The following is a 24,239-nucleotide window of genomic DNA, read 5'->3' on the forward strand; positions in this document are numbered from 1 at the left end:
GTTTTGGAAGAAGGCTGGGACCTGTACATGCAGAGAGGGGCTGTCTCTGGGCTTGGTCCAAATTCACCGCCCTGCCGCGCTATTCAGCATGCATCTCTGGCTTTAAATTGTTTTTTTGCTGTCCCTAGCATTTCTCAGCCTGTGGTTAGAGTTTGTGAATCACATCATACCTTAAAAATGAATATCTACACAAGTGCTGAAGAAACATAATTGAAATTATTTCTTTCTTAGTGTCATGCAGGGACCAAACACAGTACAAGAAATTAACAGAAAAAGGCTTTAAGAGGGAGGAATTGGAGTGCATGTTGTGTACAGCTCTGGAGATGAGTTCACTGCCTAGCACCACTCTGACTGTCTCTAGCTGTGTCAGGAAGTTCTTTATGCATTTAGTTAGAGAGTATATTTTTAAAAACTTGCAATGTTGTGCGTGTGTGGATGGATGGGCTGCACAAGCCAATTGTGTGAAGGTCCTTGCTGTAGTGGGTCAGGTTACATCAAAGGTGAGAGTTGGCAGTAGGTTGTAAGTAATTGCAAATCTGAAGATGTTCAAACTTGGACTCGCCAAATATCCCATAGGAGCTGAGTCTGCGGTGGATTCCCTCCTTTCTTCCCCATCTCTCATTATGTCTTATCCCAGATATCTTTATGGCAGCATGGGCTTTTTTTTTGGAACTTTGGGCCACTTGTCTACTCTCTGCTTCTTGTCAGAGACAGGAGAGGGTTGTGGAGCAGCACTATCCTTTGTCAGACATACTAATATATCTGGAAAAAGCAGACAAAGCTCTCCCAACCTGAGGCATGAGCAGTGGGCCTGAAACCCTCTCTGTTTTCTTTAGCTATACCAGCTGAGTTGACAGTAGACAGTACCTCTTGCTTTATACCTGGGCAGTCATACAGCCATAGATGGCAATGACAGTGAATGAAAAGCAGAAGAGCAGAAGAGCATGGGGTAGCAAGCCTTTGGGGAGATGTCTTTCCTCACCTTGGCCTATGGCATCTGGCTGGGATGTGGCAAGAGCTGTAGGGATCAACCTGTGAGTGAGTTTTAAGTGTGAAAATCCCGTTTGTTCGTTAGTTATTGCTGCTGGGAGGGTGCCTGTGCACATCCAGGGCATACCGACTGCCCATTCTTCAGTGGTCCCATGTCTCCCATGATGTCTTCTGCAGCCCCGAGACCATGGGCCAGCTCGGGTGATCTCTGCACCTTGACAGCAAGCACTCCCCGATTCCTCGGCTCCTAAATTTGTAGAGGCCCCAGAGGATTTGTTCTCAACATGGTTTATGGGGAGTCACCACTCATGAAAGAATAGCATGGTTCTGCTTCGCCCAAATCCACTTTACACGATAGACAAGCTCAGAGTGAAAATGAGCTTTACGCTAGGGAAAAAAAATGTTAAATCCCAGATTACAAAGTCAGCAGTGCAGTTACAAAAGAGGTAACAGAGCACAGTTTTAGAATATATCTTGCATTTACATTTTTTTTCTTTAAGCTACACGAAGCTGAGTTTTTTGCCTGGCAGTATTCTGCATCCAAGTTACTCATTTGGAGAACTTTCTGATGCAGAAATCTCGGTCTCCACTTTATACTTTTAATTTCCAAATTAGCTTATATATACAAAATTTCAAAGCTTGTCCTGCTGCCCACCCGCATTCTCTACCAATAATGGGACCTCTTAGTATTGTGACCATGCATTTAGCTGCTTGTTTCTCTGAAGAGAAGCCCAGCAAAATGCATAAGCATGTTTGAGAAAAAGCATCTCTTTGATATCAGTGATTCTCCTGCTTCATCTCCAGCCTATTCATTTCTTCTTTCAAAAAGTCAATGGAATTAGATCCATGAACTTACATTTTGCAAACTACATAGTAAAAAGTTTTTGGCATTGTTTTCAGTTTAGCTTTCAGTTCACTAGCAGTTTATGAAGATTTGGTATTACATGATGTTGCATGCCATTCATCCCAGGGACAGTGTGTATGTACCATTGGCTTTGCCTCAGAGCAGTATTCCTTTCTCAGCCATTCACAAACTGAAATTTTATCTTTAATTTCACTGGGTTTGGTCAATCAATTGCCTGTAGGATGAGGAATGAGGCATGCAGTGACCCTGTGACAGTGGCTGGAATGGGAGGTGTGGCTGGCTGGTGGGCTGATAAGCCTGTGATAGCTTGGCCCTGGGGGAGGGATGCAGCCCACCTGTGCTGGCACACTGCTGGCACCTGGGGCAGCAATCAAGGGAGTCCTGCTGGGAAGGAAAACAGGACAGGTCACTGCAACCCCTGGGAACGGGTTAAATACAAGTGGGTGCGTGCTTTTTAGTCTCTGCTGCTGGCTCATGTTTGCACTCAGTGAAGAATCAAACAAGAGCTGAGATTCCGCATTGTTTTGGGAAGGGGGCTGTGTACATTTGGTATAAGTAGTCTTGTCTGGACTCCTGCGGAGCTGGCCGTGATCCTGGGGGTTTCTCTGGCAGGGAGGCAGAGCTAATGGCTGCTCCAGTACTGAATGAAATACGGGATGGAAGAGTGCATGCTTGCTGTTGGTAATTGAGTCCAAGGGACCTCACTAATTTGTCCTGTAGCTTTGTAGCAAGCTTAATTGGTCATGCTGGCTTATGGATTCATAATTGTCAGAGATACTGATACGTATTTGTGGCAATACCTAGGTTCTCATTTGTGATTGCAGTGTCAGTATGCTATGTGTTGTATGAACGCATACAAAGACAAATTTTCCAGCCTGCAAATGTTCTTATTTCTGTTTTCCTGCTTAAAATTACATTTCAATATAAGCTCTTTTCCAGTTAATATGTTGCATTAAAAAGGGTGTGCAGGAGCATTGATTTAGTTTTACTAATAACCATAAATTATTTGTCTGTCTTTGTAACTGTACAACACTGTAGTGATCTATTAAAGTAATTGTTGTGTTTTAATATTTGTTTTACTAATCTTTCCTTCCGTCAGCCACTTCAGATTAACTAGTAAGTATGAACTGTTCTCTGAATTCCTTTCATTCTTTTGGGGACTTTTCTGATACTAAAGAGTCCTAACATTAATGCGTCATCTTAAATGCATTTACTTGAGTCGTTCTGTGGTGTAATGCCTGGTGTAATGCCTTTGCAATGTAGCTCCAAATCCAAGAACCAAATCAATTAAAAGATCCCGTAAGCATTATCCCAGCCTCACTTGTCGCATTGATACTTACTCTTCACCCCAAATATCCCAAGAAAGGAGGTTGTTTGCTTCTGTGGGAGATTACAGCATGGTTTACTGTCCCTGGCTGTTGGGAAGACATGTTTTCTGATGCTGTCTTTTTCTCATCATCTGCTCGCTCTCTGTATGAGGTTTTAACGCGATGCCAGTCACTGTGCTATGTTGGTAAGGGAATTTGTACAGCAGTGGGTACACAGCATTTCTCAGTCTGAGGACTGGCTCAGGAGTAGCTCTGGGATCTGGGCTCTCTGGTTCCAGCACAACACGCTGTGCAGGCTTGAACTTCATTCACATCAGAGAGCATTAAGCATCACGGAGCTCGGTTTAGATCTCCTTCCAGGTTGTGTCCTTCCCCGGGATGGCCTGGAAAGGCCTGTCGGCCCTGTTATCACAGTAGCTGGGACTGTGGGCACTGAGCTGCCTTTGCTGGTGGGTAGGGTCTGCTGTCCCACTGCCCGTCCCCAGTGGCTCAAGGTGCCCACGGTGGCCCTGCTGGGCCAGAGGCTTGGGCTGCAGATGGCTGTCCTGCAGCTGTCCGTGGAGAGCAGCTCGTGGCAGTGCTGTGCTCGCAGCTCTCCGGAGAGGGCTTGCTGCACTCTGCTCCTGCAGCTGCTGCAATGACCTCAGGGCTGCTGCTGCAGAAGCGAGCCATCTTGGTTCTCCAGTATTTTCTCTGGGCACTTGCAGTGTTCCTGCAGGAGAGCCGTTTCTCTCCTTGTGCGTGTGAAGTAGGGATGCTGGGCTGTGCTTGTTTAGAAAAACCAACAAAGCAGAAGAAGCTGGGAAATGAGGAGCAAAAGGTGTCCGTGCTACCTTCCCACTCCTTAGACTGCCTTAGCATCCAGACCATCCTGTGAGGCAAATTTGAGTAGCCCTGAACGTGCACAGAGCAGGAAAGCAGCACAAAGCAAGATCATCCATCCCAAGCTGTAAGGGCTGGATCCCAGTCTTGGAGCCATTTATGGTTCCCATTAGCACAATGGTGCTTCCTGACAAGATTGGGCTTGTGTATAGAGATGTGCCTCTCTCTTCCGTGCTCTGGCTCCAAGTGCCTCGCGTTTCTTTGGCAGAGCAGGAGGCATGCCCTGCTCCCCTGCCCGTGGACGTAAAGGAACCATGGCACTTGGAAATGCCCCTTCTTTGATGGTCCTGGGCAGGATGTTGCAGGTTATTTTACCTCTCTGCTGGGGGAATTTCCCTGGGGAGCCTGGCTGTCCCACAGGGCAGTGTAAAGCATGAGGGAGGATTGCAAAGCTACTCCTCGTGGACCCTTTGCAGTACTGTGGTCACAAACTGCTGGGATCCTCCAAGGCAGAATCTGTGTGTCGCGTTGTACCTGAAACAAGTGTTGTGCTGGTGGAGGAAAGGAAGCAGCGGTGGGTGTTTCTCCTTTCTCCTGTGGGAAGATTCCAGGGGATCATAAACCTGGAGCTGTGATGGTGCTTTAGCTTCGAGCCTTTTGCCTCGGTGTTAGCCTTGCCCAGACCTGAGCTGGCTGCTTGTGCTTGCTGGGTCTTCCTCTGAGAGCACCACAGGTGTTTACCAGCAGCTAAAACTAAATGGTGTTTCTTCCCACTGCTAGTGCTTGTTTATCAAGGCACAGATTAATTTAGGGACTGGTGCTCCAAATGAATCTGAACTGGAGCTGGATGGGGGTAATTTCTCTTCCCTTTCCTGTGATCTGACAGAGTGTGTTTTTCCACAAGGTTTCTTCCCCCTTCTGCTTATTGCTGGTAAATAGATTTCTAATTTGCTGTCTCATGTGTAGGTCATTATCAGGCATAGTTTCTCTCCTCTACTGAGTATGTGTATGTGGGAAGTTTTACAAAATTATTTGTTTTTGCTGAGTCTCATCTTATTGTCTAGAAACATGTTGCATTTTGTGGTATAACTCGCGATAGTATATACTCGAAGGTATAACCACCTGCTTATTTAGGATGCAAACTTTATTAGTGTTATCTTATTTCCTTTTAATATCTTCTCTGTTTGATTGACCCCAGATGCCAATCAACCTCATTCCTCCATTCAGGTCTTTGACATTATTTATTGTTGCTGCTACACATTTTTTCAGCCCTCAGCTGGTATGATGGTGGCATATCCATGACAATTTTAATTAATTAAAATCATGCAAACCAGATGTCATGAAGCAGTATTAAACAATGCCTCTAAAACATGGCATCTAGTCCATTCCCATGGTCCTGTAATTTTACAGTTCTCAATAGGAAGAAAACTTCTGTCAGTTTGTTAAAAGTTCTGCTTTTCCTGGTGATGCTAGTTTTAATAAAACAGTCCATAGCTGCTTTTGGCTTATAGCTCAGTTTTGCTGTAGACCACTGTTTCTCTAAATGTTTCCTGACATTCACAGGTCACTGGCATTGTTAAAAGCTTGGTTGATTAATTAAACAGCCAGCTAACCTAACGTAATCTTCCTCCCTGCTTCTGATTGGCTCTTTGTTGTTATGGTTAATCGATGGAAATTTACACTTTTTTTTTTTTTTTATACCCATCGTTTTACCAAATTGACTAAAGTAACGGGCGGCGAGCCATCGGAGCAGAGGAAGCCTCGAGCGGTGGCTGGGGGAAGGCAGCAAGTGCTGGGAGGCAGAACACGCCGGGCAGTAGTGCATGCAAGGGACCGGCCATGCGCTGTGGAGAGTGTTGGGGAGAGAAAGCTGGCGTGCGCTCGGAGGCGGTGCGGATGGGGAGCACTGGAGGGGAGAGGGCGCAGCATCTGCTAACGGGTGGAAAGTGGTCCTAGCCCAAATGCAAAATGGGAGGTTGTTAGAGTAGCAGTGCCTGCTTCAGTAAAGCAAAGGCATTTTCATTCTCTTCTGTTAGGAATGTTTTCGCATTAATTTTACATGTAACAAGGTGTTGTAGTTGCTGCAGGGAAAGCAGAGTCAAGGTTGTGCCACAAGTTGACCCGGGCGATGTTGGGGTGAGCACGGCGGCTCTGGACACTGCGCCGGTAGCGCTTGGTGGGGTCTCTCCAGCGTGCTTGGAGGCTGAGGCCTCTTGGGTGAGGTGCAGATGACAAGTTGAATGGTAGCAGCTTAGATCACCTCCTTCTGGTGAGCACACATACCTCTGCTAGCACCTTGCTCTGTAGGATTTTCACCAAATTGTTATCTTCTGGGCTAGCTCACCTGCTGGTACTGCTAAGTATTTTGAGCAAAATACTAATATATACTAGGTAACTGGAATTAAGGCACATGCTTCAGGATGGACTTGTCCTTGTAAATTATGGATGTTTGTAGCAATGTAAAATGATTTGTGAAATGTTTTATTTAGAATCATAGAATCACAGAATGGTTTGAGTTGGAAGGGACCTTCAAAGCTCATCTAGTCCAACCCCCCTGCCCTGGGCAGGGACATCTTCAACTAGATCAGGTTGCTCAGAGCCCTGTCCAACCTGACCTTGAATTTGATAACAAAAAAGCTTAAAAATTAAGTAATGCATACTTTTAATATTTTCTTTCTCTGTATTTGTTGACGTTCATACTTCTTCTGTTGAAATCCTCCTTTTCCTTAGTGATGTTGATGAAAGGTCTGGATCTTCTCCTTAGAGTTTCAACAGTGTTTGTTTAATTGATATCCATGTTTTAGTTTGCATTAGACCAAAGTGAATGTATGGATAAGATTTTTCATGGTTAGTGACCATTTTTTTTCTTGCTGAGAAGCCTTTCTTAACACCAAGAAGCTGTAATTTTTATATCGTTGTTAGACTATTTTTAGTCCACTATGTTTCTCCAGATTCTTATTGCACAGACATGTTCAATTCTTGTCTTTTTCTTCACTGGATTGGTTTAGAGTTTTTCCTACTTTTTGTGCTGTTGTGACCAAAGTAATTGCATCCTGCCTCAGGGTCTTTGTTTTCTGTGGGAAGCGTGGTATAAATTTCCATACAGACCCAAAGGAATCTGCAGTATTTAAATGCAGCAGTCTGCAAACTCTGCAGTTGCTAATAGAAGAAAAATGCAATTTTTTTAAACTGGGTAAAATATGGAAGTAACGCAGTCAATATTGGCCCTCCTAATACTGTTTAACTTACTATTAACTTCAGTTTATTTGTCAACTTGATATTCCTTTGTACGGCAGAATTTTTACTGAAAACATGGTAATATTGTAAAGTTGTCCTGCGTGAACCTGGAGGCTGCGGTTGCCTGGGAACAGTCAAGCTTTTGGGTTGCTGTTGGGAGGCTGCCAAGGCTCCGCATGTTGGACAAATACTGGCTGAATTGATCATCAGGGGAGTGGTTAATAAATTTATCAACATTGTCATTATTTTTTTTAATTAAAAACCACTGAGCAGAGGAGCACGCATCTTCCAGCGTCTCTTTTGGCTTGCCAGCTGGCGCTGCTGCAAGCGTCGCTGCTCACCTGGCTGTTGGGATGCTTCTATGTGAGGGGGTGGGAAGGCAGCTGGGGGTGGCAGCCCCTTGACAAGCGCAGCTCGGCCAAAGGGGTTGTGTGACGGCACCTGCAGAGTCACCGGCCTTGGGACCCCCGGCCACAACAGCCCCTTATCTGAGGCCTCAGGAATGGCGGAGAACGGGGATGTGCCGGATTGAGCATCGTGTATCTCAGCCCATGGCAGTACGGTCCCTTTCGAGCATCCGGAGCTCGGGGTAGAGCCGCGCAAGGAGGCAGTAAGTGAGATGAAGAAACAAACCAAATCAATAGCATAAAGTGTTGGGGAAGTTTCACAGAAGAATGGATCAGCAGGTGAGTGCTGAAGCAAACTGATTTAAAAAAACAAAACAGTAGGTAATTACTGAAGGAATTTTAAGTATGGAGCAGATGAGTAGGTAGTAATAATGTGCATTTTCTTTTCACTCAAAACAGTTATTATATCGGGGAAAAGAGATTAGCAAGAAGAGGCTGTTGAAGCCGTCTTTTACAAAAGTCTTAGTGTCTATGTGGAGAGCTAAAGAAAGACCAATGAACTTGGATGTGGTATAGTAGTTATACCATTAATGGAAAACAGGAAAATTTATCAGCTGGAAAATAATTTCTGGTGAGATTTAACCATTGCATTTTCAGAAGACAATGTCTCCCTACTCTTATTTTAATTCTTTAATAAGAGAGAATGGATATAAGAGAGCTGACTGATGGGATTTATCAAAACTTCAAAACAGCTGGATGGAAGCACCTCTGAAAGGACTGTAGAAGTTACATGTGGAGAGCAGAAGAGCTGCAATGCACCTTGTGCTAGGCAAAGAGATCGGCATGGGAAAGCACGAACAAATGATGAATTCTTGTTTTCAGGAGAGTTTCGCAGGGTGCGGAGGGACAGGAGAGAAAACACCTTGGAATTTGTAACTTTGTTCAGAGTATTAATAATTTGAAGAGGAACATAGCAAGAAGGCGGATGTGAGTGCAGTGACAGCGGGTCAGACCACTGGGGTCCAGCAAGCTGCTGTTGGGAGCAAGAGGCAGAGCTGTTGCTCCTGGAGGGGTAAGGACAAACCCTGGAGGAGTGAGGCAAGGGACACGCACCCGGTGACACCTCTGCAGGGAACCCTTCCAGCCTAAATCAGCAGTTGGCTTAGGGGCTCCCTGGGCCAGAGGTGGGTTACCTGGTAACCCCCAACTGATGTCTGTTCCAGAAAATTGCAGTACTATATTTTGAATGCATATCAGCTCTTTGTGCTTGCATCAAGGGCGGGGAAAAAGGAAGCGCTGGGGAACTAGTGGCTTCTTGGCCTCACCTTGGTCCCTGGGAAGGTGATGGAACAAATCCCCTTGGAAGCCCTGGCCAGGCACACGAAGGACAGAAGGTGACTGGGAATAGCCAGCATGGATTTACCAAGGTTAAATTGTACCCAACCAACCTGACTGCTTTCTCCAAAGGTGTGGCTGGCTCTGAATAAGGGGAGCGCAGGAAGGGTTGTCAATCCTGGGCTTAGGGAGGTGTTCATTGTGGTCGCACGCAGCATCCTTATTGCAAAATGGGACAGGCATGGTTTGGGCAGGTGGACAACGAAGTAGGTGGAAAGCTGCCTGGACCACCAGGCTCAAAGGGTGGTGATGGGCCATACGGAGTCCAGCTGGTGGCTGGTTATGATCCCATTCCTCAGGGATGGATACAGATCTGGTCCTTTTTGGTACCTTCATTGGCCTCCAGGACGATGGGAGGGAGATCCGTCACCAGCCTTGGGAGCAGCCGACAGGCGGGAGGGCAGGGCTGCTCATCCGCGGGACCTCCCCAGGCTGGAGAAATGGGCCGATGGAGACTGCCGGGGCTTGGCCAGGACAAGCACCAGATCCTGCCCGTGGGCTGCAGCAGCCCTGTGCAGCTGGACAGGACGGAGTGACTGGCTTCCCTGAGAAAGCCGGGGGGATCCCAAGGACCCGGCGCTGGCAGCACCCTCGGGCAACGGAGGCCAAGCACCTCGCGGGCGGTGATGGCTGGAGGGCAGCCGGCAGGGCGAAGGCAGGGATTGCTGCCTGCTGCTCAGCGCTGGTGAGACCTGTCAGGATACTGGGGCCAGACTGGGCTCACCAGCGCAGGATGGACATTGAAGTAGTGTGGTGGGTCCCGTGGGGGCCTCGGGAAGGTCGGGGCTGGAGCACGGGAGGTTGGAGGAGAGGCTGAGCATGGGGTTTGCTCAGCCCAGAGAGGAGAAGGTGAAGGGGAGACCCTACTGCAGCCTGCGGCTCGCTGACGGGTGGGGAGAGAGGACAGAGCCAGGCTCCTCTCCGAGGTGACAGGACGGGACGAGAGGCACAAGCTGCAGCCAGGGACGTCCTCCCTTCGTGCCAGGAAAAGCCCTTCACCGGAGGTCGGTTGGACATGGACTGGGGCCCAGAGAGGCTGTGGGGTCTCTGGCCTTGGAGATGCTCAGCACTCATCCAGCCACAGCCCCGAGCAGCTGCCTGCCCTGAGCCAGACCAGCTTTCTCCAGGACCCTTCCCCTGGCGTGAGCCTGTGACTTGCTGGTGTGTAGCTCCACAGTGAACACATGCCAGGTAATAAGGAAATACCAATTCTTTGTTTTGCTTTGGCTCTACTAGTTTCACTTAATACCCTCCCAAGTTTTGCTTTGAAAGAGCCTTTATTGCTGGTGGGTAGGAGTTAGTGTATTTTAACAGAATGAATGTAATTGTAACAAACAAGGTGTATGTGCAAAATCTTGGAGTCTTAAGTATGAAGAAAAAGGATCCAACCACAAAATTAGACTGGTTGTTGAGACCTCAAGGCAGAGGGGGTGTAGGTTAATGTGAGATGGGAGAAGCTGTAGCTTTGAAGAAAAGTGTGGTAGTAAACTGTAACCCAAGAGTTATTGCTGCAATTAAGAGTCAGATCTGGGTAGGGTGCTCTGACTGGGTTAAGCCAAATGCCCGATGATGCACACCATGCTGATTTGTGGTTATGACTATGCAAGTGAAGGTACCTGGGAGACCAATTTGGAGTCGATTGCCAGAGCCCGGCGGCATGCTGTTGAGCAGATCAGTGCGAGTGTGTCTAATGAAGATGTCCTATCTGTCACCTTGTCTTGTGGTGTTTGCATCAGTTCCCAAGGAGATAATACCTGTTTATCTTTTCCATGCCACTTTTGGTTTTGTCATGCTCCTTCTCAGTCTTCTGTTTCCCAGACTGAAGAGTCTTGTCTATTTAGTTGAGCCTCACATGGATGCCACTTGAGGCCATTGATCTTTTCTCCCTTGTCTGCACCTTTTCCACTTCTGGTATGACCTTTCTGAAAGGGGAGCTGGGACTGCAGGTGGCCTTGAGGAGAGAGGCATACCAGGGGCTCACGCAGTGATGCGGTGGCACTTTCTGTTCCTTTGATCCCTGCTATTCTGTCGGGCACCTGCTGAGCATTGATTGCTGTGGTGGGGTTGCAGGACTGCCGGCCACAGCCAGGCAACAGACAGCTCAGAGCCTATTGTTGTTAGCATTTTACTTGCGTGGGGGGTTGATCTGCTGTAGTCTTCAGCCGTTTGGCTCTGTGAGGTCCTTCTGCTGGGTTTTGCAGTCGACTCTCAGTTGTGCTACACCAGGTACCTTAGTTGTTGTCTCACAGTTCGCCTCTCCTTCCCAGACCATTCCAGACCTGTGAGCAGCACAGGCACTGGCATGAATCCTGTGGGACTCTGCCATGAAAACTGCCTGCTTGATCCTGCCTACCCTCCATGGCACATCTTGCTCAGCTGTCTGTGTGGGTGAGACCCTTCCCTCTCCTCCCTGCACAGTAGAGCTATTCAGCTACACAAAGCTATCTGTAACAGCTCAAGCCCAGAGAGCAGGTTCAGCAGGACTGTCCTGGTTTCGGCTGGGATAGAGTTAACTTTCTTTCTAGTAGTTGTTATAGTGTTATGTTTTGGGTTCAATATGAGAAGAATGTTGATAACACACTGATGTTTTCAGTTGTTGCTCAGTAGTGTTTAGACTCAGTCAAGGAGTTTTCAGCTTCTCATGCCCAGCCAGCAAGATGGCTGGAGGGGCACAAGAAGTTGGGAGGGGACACAGCCGGGACAGCTGACCCAAACTGGCCAAAGGGATATCCCATATGATGTGACATCATACCCAGTATATAAACTGGGGGGAGTTGACCTGGGGAGGGGATTGCTGCTCGGGAACTAGCTGGGCATCGGTTGGCGAGTGGTGGGCAATTGCATTGTGCATTGCTTGTTTTGTATATCTTAGTAGTAGTATTATTATTTTTCTTTTTTTGTCCCATTAAACTGTCTTTATCTCACGAGTTTTACTTCCCCTGCCCCCCCCCCCCCCCCCCCGATTCTCTCTGCCATCCCACTGGGTGTGGGGGGAGTGAGCGAGTAGCTGTGTGGTACTTAGTTGCTGGCTGGGGTTAAACAATGACAGGGACCTAATCAATAACACAAGCATAAAATCCCCAATGGATAAGGATCAGTGTTGATGATGAAAAATAAGGCGCATTAAAGAGAGAAACATGAATTCCTTTAATGCCTGTGCAATAGGCTAAACTGAACATGTCAACACTGGAAAGGGACTTGGAGTAATGTAAGAAATTTAGGTCCTTATGGATCATAAGGATCATAAAGATCCATAAGGAGCTAAGCTTACATTTACCGCTCAGTTCTTTCATTAACAACCTGGTCCATAAAGATCTTGCGGATCAATCCATAAGAAATGTTAGAAATGACTGTTTTGCAATACGCTAAGTATAAAAATACAGAAGCAGGAGTAAATATATTACCTCTGCTGACAATTTTTTCATATAACTGAAAGCAGTAGTGGAGTTACGAATAAAGATGTGAGCATAGGTGCCATAAATAAGAGCACAAAAAAGCCCCACTGGGCCAAACCAGTGGTCTGTCTGACCCAGTATCCATCTCTAGCAGTGGCCAAAGGACATGCTGTTCAGGGAATGCACAAAGTCTGGCCACTTTCTGCAGCCCGTTCTCTGTATGCTCTTCCTGTTTCAACAACTGCTGGTTTAGGGTTATTAGAGGCTGCATCCCCATCTTCTCTCTCTCTCTTTCTCCCCCCCCCCCCCCCTTTTTTTTTTTTACACACATGTAGAACAAATTAGACCTGGCCCCATCAAAATAAATTATCCTTTAATTCATTCAAATGCAGAGTTTTGCACGTAACTAAGGACTAATGCCAGATCTAGAAAACAGGGAGCTGTATCCTGGAAAGGATGTGGGGTTTGGCTGTCTGAAAGGAATGAAGTGGTCAAAGTAAACTGAACCCAAACTGCCACATGCTTCAGTGAAAAGCACTAATGTGATGCCTGGAGAGGGAAGCAAGGGGATAGTGAGTTGAGGTGAGGACAATATTTTATAGCTGTATATGACAGCTGGGAGACAGATGCTGAAATATTGCCTCTGGCTTTGATTCTGCACTTTAAAAAGTGTATTTAAAATTAAAGAGGGTGCTGAAAAGAGCAACAGAAATTATTTGAGATCTGGAGAAAATGCACTACAATTTATGAACATCAGCCTCTTCTGCTTACCCTAAACAAGACTAAGAGATGACAGTGTTAAATGGGGGCTACCAGTGTAGCAAGAAACTGAGTACTAAAGAGCTATTCAGTATCACAGAGAAAGATATAACAGGAAATAATGATTGTATTGGAAGTTTAAACAAGGGAAATCAAATGAGAACTAAGACATACATTTTTAATTGAGGATGACTGTTTGCTTATTAATTTATCCAAGGAGGGAGTGTGGTTTCCATCCTGTGATGTTTTTAGACTCAAGTTGGATGGTTTTCAGGAAACTGTTAGCCAAATTCAAGTAATTTAGTTCATTATGGGAGTTACTGGTTGAAACTTAGGGGGCAGTGATACATTGCTCAGATGAGATGATCTTAAAGGTCCTCTTGGCTTTGAATTTGCTGAATCAGAGGGCATGCTGAATATGTGCTACAAAGGCAACTACAGTATGCTCTTTTCACTGGTTTCTTCCATTCTCTAGTCAAACTTGATTTCATTTGCTCCTTTATACTGAGCAGTTCTGTATCTCTTTTGCATGTATTTATTAGGACCTATCTATCCAACTAGCATGTCTCAGTCTTGATGCTGGATGAAGAGAAGAGCTTATTCCCTCTTCTGCAGAAGAAGCTTTGCTCTTCATGGCTGTTTTTCAGCCCTAGATAGAGCTAAAGCTTCCCAGGTCCTCATTTTCTAACTGATCACAAGTTAGACGGGTGACTGTGGTTGTGGTGTTGCAGTGAGCCAAGCAGGAAACATTCCCAGGTCTCTGAAGGTAATAGTCATCTCTTTAACCTGTCTCGGGCTCATTGGTGGGGTCAGCTTGATTTACAGATCCAACACTTTCGCATTTCCCTCTGTGCTGTCTTTTCTGTATGAAGAGTTCAGCAGTTGGATGGAACTGGCTGGCGATTTTGCTCTTCAGCAGTCCTTTCCATGCAGGTGGCTAATAACAAAGCTGTTGTAGCTGTATGTAAGAGGGAGATTTTGTCTGAACCAGTCACTTAGAGTTAATCAGGAGTTGAATCTCTTTAAACATTCATTTCAAGCTGCGTTTGTATCAGAGGCAGCTGCTCCTCTGAAAGCACTGATTGGTGGGACTATAGGATGGGGCTGGTTGTCACTGTCAGTACTACTGAAGAGTTGTAATAAGGGGGCTCTTGGACTCCTATTTTTTAAATAGAAGTAACTGGATGGCTTCCTGTCTCAGGCAATGGATTCTGGAGGATGATACAACAGCCAGCAACATCCTTCCAGACTGGCTCATAAGCAGCAACCGTTTCGCTGGAAAACCCGAAAAGCCAAAATACTTGTTATCTACAGCACGCAACTCTGCAAGAAGGGCTCGTGCACTGGGCACTTTCCTGCTGGGAGCTGAGAACCTCCCTCCTGCTCTTTATCTTGTTTCCTTTGGTGGAGGCAGCTTCTCCCAGCGTGGTGTTTAGCACAGTGGATGGCAGGGCCAGAGCTTTCCTCAGGAGGTGATCTAAGCCCAGAAATTCCTGTTGTTTCGCCAGCATACATAACTTGCTCTCTAAGTTTGCCTTTTGCCAGCATCCAGTGCACAGAAAGCTTGCACTGATTTCTCCTCTCCACCACTAAAATGCAGAGTGGTGGTTGCTCTGCCCTGGTCCCTGCAGAGCCCAGCTTCTTCTCTGGACCATGGCCATGAAGGGAAACAAGCTGCAGCAGTGATGGTCAACCCATCCCATGGTCCCTGGCCAGGGGCCGACCGCATGTGGGGGCTGCTGCTGGCTCCCCAGCCTCTGCCCCGCAGGGCTGGTGGTGGGTGTGAGGCGTTGCTGGTGGGAGTGCTCTGCACGATTCCCGTTCAGGGCTGTCTTGTGGCTCTGATCCCTTCTCCCACCGGTGTACGAGTGAGGCCAGGAGGATCCTGTGGGATTTCACACGCTGCAGGGGACCAGTGATGTCTGCACCAGATCTCAGGAAGAGCTTGCTGCTGAAACTGCTGCTTAAGAAGATAGGCTTTTAAAGAGTATTTGGGAACTAAAAATGTATAATTGTAGAAAACCAAGGATAATCTTTTAAGGAAAGGTGAAAAAGTTACCTGGGCTTGTTTGTTTTATACATAGCGTCTGTTCCTGTAACTTCGTCCCAGTCCTGGTGTTACAAGGAGCCACTGCTCACTTGGTGGAAGCGCCTGGCTCATGCTGCGGAGTGCTGCATGCTCCTCTGGGACGCTTTGCTTCAGCTCCGAGTTCAGATGTGGTGTGTTTGTCCTGTGCAGACCGCTCGGTGCCTCTGGTCACCTTTGTCTTCTTTCCCTTTACCTTTTTCCTGTTTCTGTTGTTTCCTGAAAGACAGGGCCACCGGACCTGCACGTGATGTAGAAGATCTGGATGTGCTGCCAGTTCATGAGTGTCAGAGCAGCTCTTTCTACATCACTTCAGCACAGGCCCCATGTCACTCTGCTGATGAACTCCCATGTCAGGAAACCTGCCTGGTTGACCTTCACCTTTGTTTACTATCTTCCTTGTCGGTTAGGGATCCAAAGGAGTGCTTTCTTGCTTCTGGCACTTCAGTTTACGGCAGCAAGGGACCTTGCTGAAAACATTTTGGAAACGTGCGTGTGTATTGGTAAGCAGGCTGGCCTTATTCTGGTAGGCGTGGGTTTCCTCCAGGCTCTCGTTGTAGGTGTGAGGCATGACTTCACAGAAAACAAGCAGATTTTTCAGCAATGTAAATGTTTGTCGCAGTTCCTGTCCGTGTTCCTGGGACAGAGGCCAGGCCTTTGTGCCCAGAGCACAGCAGAATCGTGGAGCCGCTCCTGGGTATCAGCGTCTCCTGCCTGTGCTCTGCTCCTGGGAGGGTTTACACGACGCGGTGCAGAGCACAGCCAGCGCTGTGCACAGGCAGTCAGCACCACTTGCAGTTGTGCTCTCAAATCTGCCGTGCTCATGCATCCGATGGGGAGCTTTTCTTCCTCATCTGCAAGACCCTTTGTGTTGACATCCGTTGCGATGGTGACCAGCAAGGAGCCCTCCTGCAGCTGGTCCTCACAGGAGGAGCTCCAGGACTCCTCCCTGGATGACTCTCATGCCTTGGTTGCTTGCCGGCCTCACCCACTTTCCGTCAGGCTCCCCTGTTCCTCTGCGTTTGTTAGTTTTGATGACTTCAATGCCATTATCATTTTGCATGTGGTGTGGCAGGATTGTGCTCTTCTCTCTTCCCGTTTAGAGGCAACTCCCATTTTCTAAAGAAAATCTTTTACTTCTGATAGATACCTCTGCTCTGTTGGTTTGGCTGCTCCATCTTTCTGTAGGGGCCTCTTAGAGGCTGTTTTTTCATTTTTGCCATACATTTGCTCAGAGCTTCTAAGGTGATATTATGAAATATACTCCCTGCTGCCTGCAAGCACATCACCTTTTCAACTGCTTCTTTTTAATTTCCTTTCAAGTCTTTCTCATTTGTGTGCTCTTCGATGAAGAATTTTTGGCTTTTTTTGCTCTTAAGGGATTGTTGAATGTAAGTTCTTGATTGTCATTATTGCAGGGTGGCTCTTGAATAGATCTTGTCTGTCATCCTGTGCGTTGCTGAGGATTGAATCTGAAGCTCTGAGCTCTTTCTTCTTCAGAAAGGAGTCATCTGTGCTGTCTAAAAGTTGAGAAGCTGTACCATTTTCTTTCAGGAGTTGTTCCTAAGGCTTTGATTGTTGTGATCAGAGCTTATAATTGTATGGAAGAAATTATCGCTTGTAACTGCAAACCGGAGTAGCAACGTCTTCTGAAAGCTGCTCCCACCCTGCCCTCCCCTGAGCCTGCCTGCCGGCTCTGAGACCTGCCCCGGCTGCAGGGTGGGCTCTGTGGGTGCTGTGCCATGCCGGCTGGCACACCAGACGGGCACTGCCACGGTGTGCTCCCTGCGGAAGTGCTTCCTTCGGCTCCCTGGGATCCCTCCCGGGTCTTCTGGGGACTGACACCAGGAACAGCGCTGAGCCTCTTGATTCGGGAGAGTGTCAAGAGGAAGGGGCAGAGACCTCTCCTTCCCCTGCGGGTTCGGGACTGTACAAGGCAATTTGGTTCCTTTTAAAATTACTGTTGACTTGAGTGTCCAAACCCTCAGGGTTGGAAGCTACTTGCAGCCCGCGTGAGCTGCTGTGAAGTGCTGTCTCGGGGCTGGATCTCTCTGTGCAGTAGTGGCAGGTGCCCCATGCTGTCCGAGCTCCCTCTGCCTGATGGAGACGGGAGCAGTGTCAGACAGGACATCTGCAGCTCGGGCACCCAAGCCCTGCTCTGCCTGGGATCAGCCCAGTGCCGGTGTGGGAGCTACCGGGGTTGTCCCGGCTGTGCGGGAGGCCAGAGGAGAGCAACGCATCCCTCTGAGACGGAAAGCGGAGAAGCCCTCACTGCTGTGGCTCCTGGAGCAAAGCAAGCCCTGTGCCCCCATGCACAGAGCAGCTTTTTCCTGCTAATTGCTGCAGACTTCAGACCTAAGGCTGCACAAAGCTATCTCTTGCAGCCCTTCTGGCAGGGGTTTGTGGGATTAGCCTCATGTTTTTTGGATTGCTCCCAGAGTGGCTGTGCTGCATCATGGAGTGGAATAAGCAAGTTTAGTTGCAGGATCTCTGATATGAGAAAGTCATTAATACCTGTGATGGTGTTTGAAGAAACAGAGTCATAAGAGACATTTAAGTAGCTGGATTATGCCCACAAAGAGCTGGTGCAGTGTTTTGACCTCACAGCTGAAGTAGGCATTTTCTTCCTTCTGATTTCTGACATAGGTTAAAGACAGAAAGAGACACACTGCAGGGTGGAAGTTCATAGAATCACAGAATGGTTTGGGTTGGAAGGGACCTAAAAGATCATCTAGTTCCAACCCCCTTGCCCTGAGCAGGGACACCTTCCACTAGACCAGGTTGCTCAAAGCCCCGTCCAACCTGACCTTGAACACTTCCAGGGATGGGGCAGCCACAGCTTCTCTGGGCAACCTGTTCCCTCAGTGCCTCACCACCCTCACAGTGAAGAACTTCTTCCTTAAATCTAATCTAAATCTACCCTCTTTCAGTTTAAAGCCCTTACCCCTTGTCCTATCACTACATGCCCTTGTGAAAAGTCCCTCCCTAGCTTTCCTGTAGGCCCCTTTTAGGTACTGGCAGGCTGCTGTAAGGTCTCCCTGGAGCCTTCTCTTCTCCAGGCTGAACAACCCCTACTCTCTCAGCCTGTCCTCATAGGAGAGGTGCTCCAGCCCTTTGGTCATCTTCATGGCCCTCCTCTGGACCCGTTCCAACAGGCCCATGTCCTTGAGTTGTTTTCTCTCTTAAATATGAATGTTAATACTTCCCAGAGTATGTCTCTGCAGTATAAAGTTTGATATAAAATTAGGTGGGTTTTATGCCGGGACCTTCCTTCAACCAATGCTTGTGCTTGTGCACCCGTGCATGCCTGTCAGTGCTTTTTTTCCATTAGCCATGTATTTTAATACTGAACAACATAATCTGACAGAGAGGAAGAGTCCTAGAGGCTAAATAAGCAGGTAGGAAGGTATAGACTATGTTTATTTTTTATTCATGGGTCCCTGAAAGAATGATATGTATCGTGCTTCTCATTGAGAACTGAAAGAGAACAGAGCTAGTGTTTCTCAAAGGTTTTGAACTCCTGATTTCTCACACCAGCAAGCGGCCAGCAAGCGGCTGCCTCTTCCTTAGTACCTGCAGTAGGACAAGCCATAGTTGATAAGCATGCTGACTCGCTAATACGGTCAGCGATGAAATAGATAACGCTGACCTCTGTTTGCTGTACGAATGCGTGCTGCCAAGTGCCAGTTATCTGTGCCTGAGAAAAATGAGCTGTAACATCAGCTCGGTGGCTTTCTGTCTCACATGGTGGCTTTTCTGGGTGGTGGTGTGCAGGCAGGCAGGCTGGCACCATGCCGGGCAGCACAGGTGCTCTGCTGGCTCCTGCCCTCTGCCCCGGCAGGGTCATTTGCTTCTCTCTGGGCAAAGCTGTTTAATTTTTTCAAAACAGTGCCTGTTTAATTCACAGAACCAAAAAGATGCTATTAAGGGGACAAGGGACCGAAACAGGCCCTGGGGTTAAATTTTGAAGTTGGAAGTGGGCTGAAGGAGTGAGTGAGGATGTGCTGTTACTTCTGATGCCTGGGCTGAGTGTCCTTCTCCCGGTCCAGTGGGGACGCGCTGCGGTGGTGGCAGGAGCTCTGGTGCTGCGGGTCCATTGCAGCCGCTGGAAGTGCTGCCGAGCACTTGGAGAAGACAGGGATCGGGTCAGTCTCTTTGGAAATCCGAATAGATGGTTGTGTTCAGGCCTCAACTCTTCAACACCTTCATGGACAGAACATGCTTATGCCGCTGTGTGGCTCTGTGCTGCATCTATCCCTTGGACATGGCGTGCACCTCCAGTCTCTCATTGCAAGGGTGATGATGTGGTCTAGGGGAATAACAAGGGTGGGCAGAAGTGTGGTGTGCTTCTGTGTGATGAGTGGAGCAGGACTCAGCCTGGGAAAGCAGCAGCTGCTGGGGGAGCACTGCCGAGGCAGGGAGAGTGGTTGTTGACTTCGCCTTCCAGCACAAAACCCAGGAGCATTAAACGGAGCTGACAGGCTGTGGCTTTAAAACGAAATGCTGAAACAAGACTGAACGCTGTCTTCTCCTCCTGCAGAAAGCATGGAGGGGAGGAGAAACAAACAAGGAGGAAAACAAAGTGATGGGAACAAGGAAAAGTTGAGGGCCAAAATGCAAAGCGAGGGACCTGGGAGGGGAAATGGTGGCTGCCGATGGGGACAGGCTGTTGCGAGGCCGACCTCTGGTGCTGCCAGCATGGCCTTCCTGCTCTTTGCCTGCAAGAGCGGATGCTGCAAAGAGCCTGCTGCCCTACCACTGCGGTGGAGGGGATATGGCAATGTGCTGCAGCACCCGTGCTGGGCTCTGTGGCTCGGCAGGCTCTGGCCAAGGCAGGTTCCCACGGCCGACCCACTCCGCCAGCACTGCCGCCCTGGCCCCACAGCCAGCTGGGACTGCGGCAGCGGGGGCCGCAGCTGTAGGAAATATGGGTTATAAACATTTGATGACTTTGGGTCCTGAGGAGGGAGGGAAACTGCTTACGGTACCAGGGAAACCTGCTGCGGTCACAGGGTGAGATGGGGAAGCGTGACTTTCCGTGCGGAGGGCTCTTCTCCTCCGCTCCTCCCGCTGGGAAGACCTCGCTGGATGCCTCCGGCTCCTGGCAGGACTCACCGTGCTGCCGTTCATCCCACCTTGGTTTGCACACCTATAAAGTCCGTGGTGAAGAAGCCAATAGACTCTTTACACCCTATTGGGGATTTTAAAGTGATATTTTGCTATTATACTGTTATTAGGCCATAAAATATTCTTTGACACTTCTCATATTTTATAGGATGTTATAACATACAGGGTTTGAATCTGCCCTGAACCCTACAAAATGTGTTAGAGGGGATTTGTGAAGTCTCATCCTTCTCTAACTCTTTTTATCCCCTTCCCATAATCTACTCGTATGGAAAAGATTATGGCTTTCCCATTTTATCCTTCTCCTTGTTCTTACTGTGGCTGTTCCTGGGTGCAGCTATGGGGTACAGGACCTTGGTGATGCTCGGCTCTAATTGCCCTCTGTGTCTTTCCACAGAAGTGTCTACGGTTGAATCCAGATGTTCCTGTATGGATTTCCAAGCAGCGCATCCTCTGCACTTTGAACCACAGCCTGAAGGATGTTCTGAACTATGGGCTCTTCCAGCCAGCCTTCAATGGCAGGGCTGGGAAGTTTCTGGATGAGGAGCGCCTGCTGAGGGAGTACCCTCTGAATCCAGACACTCCTGTCCCCTACTTGGAGGTAGCCATCTTTTTTTTTTTTTTTTCTTTAAATGTGTGTATATATATGTATCTAGATATGTATGCATATATATATGTACATAAGTATGTAGGACTTCTATGATCCCTTCCACTGTAGGCTCTGCAGGCACCACAGATATTAATGACCCCTGTCCCCCTCCCCCCTTTTTTTTTCCCATTTCCCTTCCAGGAGTGAAAGCACAGAAATTTGTGTGGGTGTATGTTTACTCATGGAGAATTCATTGAGGGAAAGCTGAGGCAAATGCCTCTGAGTTTTAGTTGCTGATGACTCTGTCTGTTCAAGAGCTCCATAACATCTGTCCTAGCCCTGTGAAACAGCTTCCCTCTTTTCTGACCCCGTTGATCAAAATTTCTTTTTTTCTAGTGGCGCATAACTGTCATGGGAAATTGCAGTAACAGAAGGAAAGCCAGTCTTGTAGGTACAGAGGGAAAGTCATAGGGAGATCTTTGAATATGAGGTTGAAGCACTTGAGCTTATATTTTCTTTAATTTACAGTTACTGTAGAGACTGGAACACAGCTGTGTGCTTTGACAGCAAATGGCTGTCCCTGTAGGGACCTCATTTGTGTGATGAGCATGGAGGATAATCTATACTATTTTCTGTTCCAGAAAATTAACTAGAGCAGAAATTAACTGAATGAACTCTGTATTCACATTCACTATAGGTTTTGCCTTGGGCTGGGATTCAGGTGATCACATGTAGGTGTTTATTCTAAGTTGACCTGCAGCGTTTCTTGAGCTCCATTGACTGTCACTGTGGACATCCCCACTGGCTGTAGTGGGACTCTAGTTACCTGCACGTGGACTTCTAAATTTAGGGATCTTGTGCTATATTTTACCCACAAAGTCTATTTAGAAAGCATTACACGCTTAAGCTTCACGAGCTCTTATAAATGCAAGCGTGAATGCTGTTATTACGACTAATCCTGACTAATTTGGAAAGAAAGTGCAGCACAATTTCTTAGGAAACTAACGTTTAATCTAGACAAAAACATTTGGAACAACATTAAGAATGCTTGCAAATAAACCTATGAGGTAGTAAATTCTTTAATGTTCCTTATACAGGCTCTAATGTTTTGGTTTTGTACAATTTAGCATAACGTCCACACTTAATGTCTTAGCACACACATCTAAATGCAGACTTGACATGGATATTTGTTGTGTGTCATTTCGATTCTTCATAACTTGATAAGAAGCTGAGCTGAGCACTGGAGAATCCTCTTGGAAAACCAAAAATCCGGAATGTATTTACAAGACATAAATCCTATGCTGATACCACTGAGGTTTCTTGAACCCAAAAGATAAATTAGCCCTCACGGCTGCACATGAAGGTAATCAGATAAATGAGGGGTTCGTGAATATTGACAAAAAAATTACATTAAAAAGCAGGTATCTGGAGTAGTTCCCTGGAGAGGTGGGATGCTGTCTCTGTTCTATGCCAGGGAGAGCTGTAAGTACTCCAGATTACTTTATCAGGATAAAATAGCAGCTGCAACACAGTGTGTTGGTGATCAAGCAATATGCAGTGGGGTCTGCCTGCCCATCTGCTGAGATCCAGTTACCCTCATGTGCCTTTGGGGGCATTGACTCTATCCCATATTATCTTACTGGTTGCTATCTACTGTCAGAAGCTTATTGTGTCCTTCTTAATGAGGCAGTTACTTTTGTTTGCATGCAAAACACACCGTTGTGTTCTCACCATTATTAATCATCTCACGTTCAGTTTACGCACCTTGTAAATTTGAATGAGATTTGGAAATTCTCATGCCTGTATGTCTTCCCCGTGCAAGTCTGGTCTGCGGGCAAGCTGTTGGAGCAAAACTGTTGGGATGTGACTGGCTTAGGGTTGGCTGCCCACTTCAGTCGCTTCTTCAGAAGTTTTGTTGCTAAGTTTGAGCAGCTGACTATGTGTTGTACCACTTAACTCTTCTCAGATGAGGTTTTTGCCTTGCACCTGGGTGGCAGCATGCATTGCTCTTGCATCAAAGCCGATGTAGCCTGGCTTCCCTCTCTCCGACCTGCCTCGCTGATGCACTGCCCTGGCCCCTGCCTGCGTAGCGTGGGGCAGCTGGGAGCCCTGCAGGACCTTCCCCGAGGATGGGTGCTGGGAGAGCAGCAGTGGGCGAGTCCACCTGAGCCGATGCGTTCGGGCAGGAAGCCGAAAGCGAGTGGTCTGCAGAGCAGCGCTGTCCCGGCTCCGCCGGAGCCCTGCCCAGGGCTCAGAGGCGGAGGCTGGGTGTGGAGCTCGTTTGCAGACCCACTAACGTGGTGCTGGGTGTGAAGAGGAGCCACTGAAGGATGCTTGCATGACTTTGTAGGGATGCACAAAGGATCCCTGACACTGGCAGCATCTGCAAAGGACCAATGTCTGTAAATCAGTGGGCAAGACAATTTTTACCTTGGAATGATTAAAAAAAAAAAGAAAAAAGTTGTGTGGGAAAACATCTGCCCAGCAGTACAAGTTTGGAATAGACTGAAAACATGCTAATATTTTGCCAGTATTGAAAAGTAAGTGGGATGAGCTTAGTAACTGCAGTCCAAAGATAACTTGGTGTCAGTTCCAGCTGAAATAATGAAACTTTGATGGAGGGTTAAGTTCATAGCAATTCAAAATCTCAGAATACAATTCATGCGTTGAAAAAAGATCTAGTCAAACATTTTCATTCTTTATGGAAATCGTAATTCTGTTTGATAAAGATAACTGTACAAAGGTAGCAGCCGCTTGGGGGTACTTGATTTTGTTCTACATGATATTCAAGTTCAGGAATAGCACTATAAAACATCAGTAGGACAAATACCACTGGCTAACTAATCAACGATAAAAAGCAGTTGTCACTGCAATCATCACGGCATAGATGTATTTCTAGTGGAGTTTCTTAGGGACCAATGCCAAGCTTGATGTGGTTACCCCAGGAATCTGGGTGTAAATGTAAAACCACTGCTGATAAAATCTGATTACACAAAGTTTGGCAGAGAATATAACAATGTCAACTGTGCTGTCTAGGTCATTTGGTAAGTGGGGGTCCCATCAAAGTATCATAAGTCAGTGTTGTGGTTTAAGCCCAGCCGGTAACAAAGCACCATGCAGCCCCTCGCTCACCCCCCCGGCCATGGTGGGATGAGGAGGAAATGTAAAGGCAGGCTCATGGGTCGAGATGAGGACTGGGAGGGATCACTCCCCACTTACCGTCACGGGCAAAAGACAGGCTCAACTTGGGGAAGAAACAAAATCAATTTAATTTGCTACCAATCAAATCAAAACAAAATAGG

At 47.4% G+C, this 24,239-nt stretch overlaps 1 protein-coding gene across 1 annotated transcript in view; it reads left to right on the forward strand.

Annotated features, from left to right (window-relative positions):
* SHANK3 (SH3 and multiple ankyrin repeat domains 3) overlaps positions 1-24,239 on the forward strand; it is a 372,381-nt gene that overhangs the window by 25,428 nt on the left and 322,714 nt on the right. Inside the window, exon 3 of the mRNA XM_041123382.1 lies at positions 20,746-20,949. Within this exon, the coding sequence (XP_040979316.1) occupies positions 20,746-20,949 (204 nt within the window). The remainder of the gene's footprint in view (positions 1-20,745; positions 20,950-24,239) is intronic.

Source organism: Aquila chrysaetos, chromosome 5 (assembly GCF_900496995.4).
Source record: "Aquila chrysaetos chrysaetos chromosome 5, bAquChr1.4, whole genome shotgun sequence".
Classification (NCBI taxonomy): domain Eukaryota; kingdom Metazoa; phylum Chordata; class Aves; order Accipitriformes; family Accipitridae; genus Aquila; species Aquila chrysaetos.